Source organism: Halichoeres trimaculatus, unplaced genomic scaffold (assembly GCF_033239565.1).
Source record: "Halichoeres trimaculatus isolate MK-OKI-2021-1 unplaced genomic scaffold, fHalTri1.1 fHalTri1_scaffold_17, whole genome shotgun sequence".
Taxonomy (NCBI): domain Eukaryota; kingdom Metazoa; phylum Chordata; class Actinopteri; order Labriformes; family Labridae; genus Halichoeres; species Halichoeres trimaculatus.
In genome coordinates, this window is record NW_027437195.1 from 2,070,151 (window position 1) to 2,078,237 (window position 8,087).

At 39.7% G+C, this 8,087-nt stretch overlaps 1 protein-coding gene across 1 annotated transcript in view; it reads right to left on the reverse strand.

Moving 5' to 3' along the window:
* Positions 1-7,631, reverse strand: part of LOC141806726 (NLR family CARD domain-containing protein 3-like) — a 39,312-nt gene extending 31,681 nt beyond the window's left edge. Inside the window, exons 1-4 of the mRNA XM_074692388.1 lie at positions 7,513-7,631; positions 3,650-3,799; positions 778-897; positions 455-574 (exon numbers count right to left, since the gene is read on the reverse strand). Of these exons, the coding sequence (XP_074548489.1) occupies positions 455-574; positions 778-897; positions 3,650-3,799; positions 7,513-7,631 (509 nt within the window). The remainder of the gene's footprint in view (positions 1-454; positions 575-777; positions 898-3,649; positions 3,800-7,512) is intronic.
* Positions 7,632-8,087: the final 456 nt, after the last annotated feature.

Here is an 8,087-nt window from a genome sequence, read left to right on the forward strand (position 1 = left end):
TTCACTTCTATCTCACGGACCATCTAACTCTAGTGTTGTTGCTGACTCATTCCAGTAGACAGCGGTAATTCACTAAAACCTGCCACCCACTTAGACAAACAGCATTGGTGCCGTGCATTGTGAGGAACAGTATATCAGATAGACTGGTCCTTTGCATAAAAAATTTTCCCTGGATCAGTAGGACATCCAGGAATTTTCAGCATACTGCAGATTTTGCAAGTTTTCACATACTGACTGCTGCAGACTGAATTTCAGCCAAAAAAGTAGGCACTGCTAGTGTAGTAAGTGGTTTGGAAAACAGCCCCAGAATTGAAGGAATTCTGAGATTTCCTCAGAATGATGTCACTAAGAGCTGTTTTCAGTCTTAGCATGTTTGTTAATACAGACCCTAGAGAGCATGGGTAAAAACAGCTTCAGGGATTTACTTTGGTTCTGAGGCTCTGACAGCTCTTACTTTGGCTCTGAGGGTCCAGGTTCAGTACTGAAGTTTATAATGTCATATTTAGACTGGTCACTCTTCAGGGACACACAGCTGGGTCCAGGAGACTCTGCTCTCTGTCTGCTGGACTGAAATCTGCAGAAACAAACATGTTCTTATTAATAACTCATGAATCCTTCTTCAAATCAAAAACTGAATCATCTGATGAAGATTGATAATTTAAGAAGACATTTGAAGGTTTGTTGTACTACTTGGATTGAATCTCAGCTTTAAGGCAAATCTTTAAACTTTGAAATCAACACATTGTTAGTAACTGATGGCTTTCTGACAGCTCTTACTTTGGCTCTGAGGGTCCAGGTTCAGTACTGAAGTTTATAATGTCATATTTAGACCGGTCACTCTTCAGGGACACACAGCTGGGTCCAGGAGACTCTGCTCTCTGTCTGCTGGACTGAAATCTGCAGAAACAAACATGTTCTTATTAATAACACATGAATCTATGAGGTTATATTCATGCCATCAGAAACTGAATTTGAATAAAAATATTGAATTTAAAAAAGCTGATGTGTAATTGAATTAAATGTTTTGAAATCAAATTTATTTTTTTACTTGAATTATTTTTTTTATTTGAAATTGTATTTTACCTATGAAAATTCAACTCTCTTTTTATACTTTAAATTTGAAAACACATAACTCTATTTCAATTTACAAAAAGCAGATTCAGTTTTACAATTCAATATCAATTCCGAGTGGCACGACCATTACGTCATCTTGTGCACGTCGGGAAGACTAATCGAACAGATTCACGGAAACGCTCCACACTTCCACTAACTGTGCTGACATACCAGGGCTGGTGTGTTAACTGTTGTTAGCATGCCCTGCGTTTAGTTCACAAATACCACACGAGGGATGTAAATAACACTGTGGTAGAATTTCTACAAATATAAGTTGAACAATACTATGTTTATGGCTGATTTAGTGTTACAAACATTTGTCAGAAGTGCTTATGAACTGATTAATTCAGGAGCTTGAAAACTGTTTAGAACGGGGGGCAGCCATCTTCGATTGTCAACTCCGGGGTGGGGAGGGGCGTGTATGAGATTTCATTCATTTCTGTACAGGCTATCCCTTTCGGGGTTGCAGGGCGGGTGTAGGAGCCTATCCCAGCTGTCACTGGGCACTAGGCGGTACCGGTTACCAGTCGACCGCAGGGTAACACAGTTGACAGACAACCATGAGTATTATGTGATTTCAAACTTGATTATTCAACCGCTGGTCTTCAGCCATCGTTGAACTGACTACCCCGCTCAGGGGAGGAGGAGTACAGCTAAACACAACACAGGAGAGTCTGGGAATGTGTAGAGGGTGTGTGTGAATCTGTGTTCAATTAGTCTCCCTACAGGCACAAGATGACGTAATGGTCGTGTCACTTTGAATTAAAAATTAAATTTTAAAACTGAATCTGCTTTTTGTGAATTGAAATTGAATTCTGTGTTTTTGAATTTGAAGTTAAAAAAAGTTGAATTAAAGTAAAAAAAAAAAGTCAAATTTTTAAAGGAAAACACAAATTCAAATTCAATTTAAAAAATTAATTCAATTGAAAAAAGGAATTCAATTTCAAAACATTAAATTCCAGTACACATCATGCTTTTCTAATTCAATATTTTAATTCAAATTCAGTTTCTGATGGCTTTCTCATATGAATCCTTCTTCAAATCAAAAATAGAATCCTCTGATGAAGACTGAAAATTAAAGAAGACATTTTAATATTCCGTTGCTAGGCGCTGCCCAAGTAGCTGCCTGTTGCAGCAGCTCTCTCGTCTTTGTCCGTTTCTTGTAATTTTTTTCGTCTCTTTTTTGTCATCTTTGTATTTGGAGTGGATCATCACTTTGTATGGTTCATTGTCGGTCATGGACACCAAACTTTTTGTGTCTTCAGTGATATTTTTACTACTTTTCTCCTGTGTTTGTCTGGAGATCCTACATGTAACCATGGCTGCATTGTTTACATGTGAAATTAGCTGTTAGCAGCCTGTAGCATGTCAATGCTAACTAATGTGTAGGGCTTGATGATTTCCCTCAAGGTGAGGAGGAGGAGGTGAGGACGATGTGCTGGTTCTCGGATGTGAGCTGGGAGGTGACGACGTGGACCTGTCCTTCCATCCATCGTTGTTGGGAACGTGGGATCTAGCCCTGGGGGATGGACCAGCTAGCCGTGCTAACCCAGCGGCATCGTGCTGTTCAGGGACGTGGCTGACGGAGCTGACATCGGACGCCAGCCCCACATTGGAGGAGCTTTGCCTGCTGTGAGCAGACAGGATCCAGGAGACAGAGACTGAACAGACTGCTGGGGAGGCTCAGTCCTGGACCCTGTGGAGGTGGAGACTGGCTGGGCTGGAGAGTGGTGGGGGTGGACGGGATGTCGTCATCTAATTTCTTGTGGACCTTTTTGCACTTTCTATACTCTTTCTTACTTTTGTTTTCTTAAATGCTGCGGTGACTCCTGAATTTCCCCTCGGGGATAAATAAAGTATTTTCTATTTCTATTTCTTAAAGTTTCTGTCACTGCTTGGATTGATTTGCAGCTTTAAGGCAGTGTTTCTAAATCCTCCTCCTTGAGGACCCCTGCCCTGCATGTTTGTTACCCCACTCCAGCACACCTGATTCAAATAAATGGCTTGTTATCAGGCTCCAGCAGAGCTTGATGATAAGCTGATCATTTGAATCAGGTGTGTTGGAGTCGGAACATAAAAAACATGCAGGGCAAGGGGTGCCCAGGACAAGGGTTGAGAAACACTGCTTCAAGGCATTTAAATCTTTAAACTTTGAAATCAACACAACACGTGGTTAATAACTGATGTCTTTCTGACAGCTCTTACTTTGGCTCTGAGGGTCCAGGTCCATTACTGAAGTTTATAATGTCATATTTAGACTGGTCACTCTTCAGGGACACACAGCTGGGTCCAGGAGACTCTGCTCTCTGTCTGCTGGACTGAAATCTGCAGAAACAAACATGTTCTTATTAATAACTCATGAATCCTTCTTCAAATCAAAAACTGAATCATCTGATGAAGATCGATATTTGAAGAAGACATTTTAAAGTTTGTGTCACTGCATGGATTGAATCTCAGCTTTTAGAAATTAAATCTTTAAACTTTGAAATCAACACAACCCATGGTTAGTAACTGATGTCTTTCTGACAGGTCTTACTGTGGTTCTAAGGGTCCAGGTTCAGTTCTGAAGTTTTCAGGGAGACCTTTGGAGCGGTCACTCTTCAGGGACACACAGCTGGGTCCAGGAGACTCTGCTCTGTCCTCCTCTTCTTCTGATGTCACACTCATGTTCTGGTCTGAAGTCAATCTGAGAGGTTCAACACACACACACACACACACACACACACACACACACACACACACACACATACACACACACACACACACACACACACACACACACACACACACACACACACACTGAGAGCTCAACACACACCTTCATTCTTGTACAGTTGACATATGGAGCTACTCTTGTAGCAAAAGTGTGTGTGTGTGTGTGTGTGTGTGTGTGTGTGCGTGTGCGTGTGCGTGTGCGTGTGTGTGTAAATTGATTCACAAATTTGTAGACTGATTCACAAATAAAGGAAAAGTCTTATCTCAACACTAGTTGTGATAATGTATTATTTTAACTTTTATGTCAATATAAAGGAATTTTAAAATACTTTTTTCCAACTGTATTGTGTCCTTTCTGTCCTTTGGTTGTTATCTCTAAAATCATGAATGGTACTGATAATCAATATTGCATTGAACTTTTTTCATGTTATTGCAGTGTTTCCCCTCAGTTTTCAGCTTTGGGTGAGCGGTGTTGTGTCTGCAGTGGGGGGGTCGAGAGTTGCATCTCCACAGAGAAGGCGGTGAGGTCAAATCCGGGTTTTAGGTATGACAGCCAAATGGCGCGAAAATTTTCCGTCCGTAGATACATACGTTTAGATAAAGCCAAAGGTGCTTCCATTCTCCCGAATTCGTCTATGATGCTATCGGGACACTTGGGGTGTTCTCATAATCCGGCGGTGAGCTGATAATGTCGGTACGTAAACCGATGAAATGTCCCGTTAATACGACAAACCAACACAAACTATTTTGCTGCAATAATAACTCGACAGACCACAACCCGATACAAAGGAATCAGGAGAAACAGAAAGATGAGGGGGGGGGGGGGGGGGGTCTTCATCTGAGATTCTAGAAAAGAAATGATCCAAATGTTGTATTAACACTCACCACGCTTCACTTCCCGCTATCCTCTCATCAACATGGAGCCTGAACTAACTTCCTGAACTTTACCTCGGATGTCTTACTTCAACCGACACATTTGATCACAGTGGAGCTCCTCCCTCCTCCATTTAGAGGAAGGCAGCCGGTTCTCTCTCTCTCCCTCTCTCTCTCTCTCTCTGTGTGTGTGTGTGTGTGTGTGTGTGTGTGTGTGTGTGTGTGTGTGTGTGTGTGTGTGTGTGTGTGTGTGTGTGTGTGTGCGTGTGTGTGTGTGTGTGTGTGTGTGTGTGTGTGTGTTTATGTAGAGACAGAGGCGGTTATGGACAAGATCAATACTTTACTCATGACACGAAGTATGTTAAATTTACTATATAATAGCAGAACCCAAGGCCGAACTACTGCTTTTTTTCTTTTTTAGATGCACACACACACACACACACACACACACACACACACACACACACACACACACACACACACACACACACACACACACGCACACGGAGCGGCTAACTTTTTTTTTGTCAATGTTTATTTAACAGATAACAAATTACAGACAATCAGACTATTAAGGAAGAGGTAATGGGGCGATAAATTAAGAAAGATAAAATATACATGTTGAAAAATTAAATAAATAAGTACATGTACTTTACATAACAAATGTATGAATGAAGGCACTTCTTGGGGTAAGTGAAAATGAATTGTTTAGGCAAAGCAGTGTGTGTTCACTTTTCTTGCTTGTCATTACTCTTAAGATGTCAATATAAAAATAGAATTCATTTATGAAAATACAAAAATTAGGTAGGGACTTGGAGAACTTCATTTTATGGCTATGAAACTTACCCGTGAGAATCATTAGATTTACTATGAAGCAAATTGATTTGTCATTGCATTCTTATTTTGAAATAATATCTTTGGGTCTGATTTTTATGTATTGTTTAGTTTTATTATAAACAAATTTCTTCAGGTCCCCCCAAAACACAGATGATAATGGGCAAATACAAAAAAAATGCAAAATTGTCTCTGGCTCATGCTCGCAAAACATTTCATCCACATCAGTAAATCTGGAAATAGATTTGTTACAAGTGTAAATGTAAAATTTTAAAATGAACTTCTCGTATTTTATCTGGAAGACAGAATTGAAAGGGACATAACCAGGCCTTGCGGCATCTAATATCAACCACCTGTGAGTCCCACATGAATTTACCTCTGGGTGAAATTTTATTACTTCTCTGTAAAACTTTCCTAAGATGTTTGTTTGTACATTTTCTATCCATTATGTCAATTCCGTCAACCTTAAGAGACGGTGTCTGAAAACTAATATTTTGGTAACTTAAGTGACATTTTATTAACTCAATCATGCCAGTAGGTATGACCTTTGTAATGGAAACAAACTCTCTGCATTTGACTTGAAGAATTTTAGCTTTCAGAAATGTTTCATAACTGTAAAGGTTGCCATTCTCATAAATAAAGCTGTCAAAAAATTATGTTCCTCTCAATCCAGCTCTCTTTACATATACTTTTGTTGTTGATAGTAATATGCCCATTGTTCCAAATTATTTCTTTGTGTGGAGAAAAGTTGTGAACAAAACATAATTTCCAAGAGAGTAAGGCCTGTTGATAAAACTTTAAGAGCTTCAGTGGCAATTTAGAAACTGTGAAGTTGCAGCTCAATTAAAAAGATGTAAGCCTCCTACTTTTTAAATATATTATGCGGAATGAAATTCCACACTGACTCTGGTTGTTCCAAACATTTCTTCAGCCACTGAACCTTAAATGTAGGATTTAAGTGAAAAAACAAAAACAAAATCTCAAGTCCTACTTCTGCTCTTTCTAAACTAAGGATTTCTATCTTGAGATGGTGGTGTCTATTTTTCCCAAACAAAACTGACCAATAATCTATTGATTTCTTTACAAAGTGCATCATTAAGATATAGTGACAGAGAAGGATAAACAAACCTTGATACACCTTCACCTTTTGACAATAACATTCTTCCAAAAATGGAGAGGTCTCTCTGCATCCACATATTAAGAATTGACTTGGTTTTTAATCTTTGGATGAAAATTAAGTTGTTGTCTAAGATTAATATATTTTGTAATGTTAATTCCCAGATATCTCACAGTTTCTTTAACAGGAATATTAAATATTAGCTGTTCATCAGTCTCGTATAAGCATAAAATTTCACTCTTATTGATATTAAGTTTAAGACCTGATGCTTCAGAAAATTCACCAGTTACTTGCAGCGCAGTTTGTACTTGAGATTTGTCCTTGAGAAATAAAACCGTGTCATTAGCCAGCTGTGAAATCTTTACCTCTCGATTAAAGATTGTTAAGCCTTGAATGTTTGGGTTTCGTGAGATATTCACAAATAGAAGTTCGGCAACAACCAAAAACAAAAAGCAGGAACTAGGGCAACCTTGGCGTACTCCTCTGGGAGCGGCTGACTTCCTTGTAGGGAGAGCGAGGAGCTGACGTGATCTCCGGAGGTGCAGTGTTTTTTTTAGTCTTCATGTTAATGAGAGGACAGAGCGGAAAGTGAAGCGTGGTGAGTTTTAATCCAACATTTGGATCATTTCTCTTCTAAAGTCTCAGATGAAGTTTTCTCTCTTTAAACTGTAAAGGAAAGAAACCTTCAGATCAGCTCAGCAGCTGGATTGATGTGTGGACACAGGAGCTCTGGCTGCTTTGTCTACATGTCAACATGTTCATCATTAATGTGTGCAAGTTCACTTCGAACTCCCAAACCGACAGAAAGTCTGTTTCTCTCGGTCGGTATTTTGGGGTCAGGCGAGGACAGTGTTTTGTACGCTGCCGTTGTACTATCGTCCCTCTCTGCTATCTGCTCGGTGTCTGTCCTGTAGTCGCGCACACCGGTCTCCAATAAACTAATAAGGGGGGATACTTCAGGACCAGTCCGAAAATTCATTTCGAGTTCATAAAACACCACATGCAATAAAAAAGTAAAAGACAGACCCTGCCACACATAGATGGATCCTGAAGACTGTCGTTAGATTCCTTTGCTGCTATTGTCAGTCGCGCCCATAGGTTGCGTCTGTGGGTGTTGAGGAGCTGCCTGTGTATTGTAACATAAGGGCAGGTTATTTTGACTTTTTTTTCCTTGTCATTTCGACTTTAATCTCATATTATTTCAACTCTATTCTAAAAATTTGAACTTTAATTTCGTCATTTCGACTTTAAACTTGACGTTACTCCATCAAAAATGAAATCTCGTCGAAATGACAGCAGCCTTCCTGTTTGACAAACACGTGACCATGAGGAACACCTGGGGCCTATATCACGAAGCAGGATTAATGTCTTAGTGAGGTAACTTCAGGGTAAACTCTGGTTTATCAATAGCACAAAGCTGGTTCATTTCTTATCA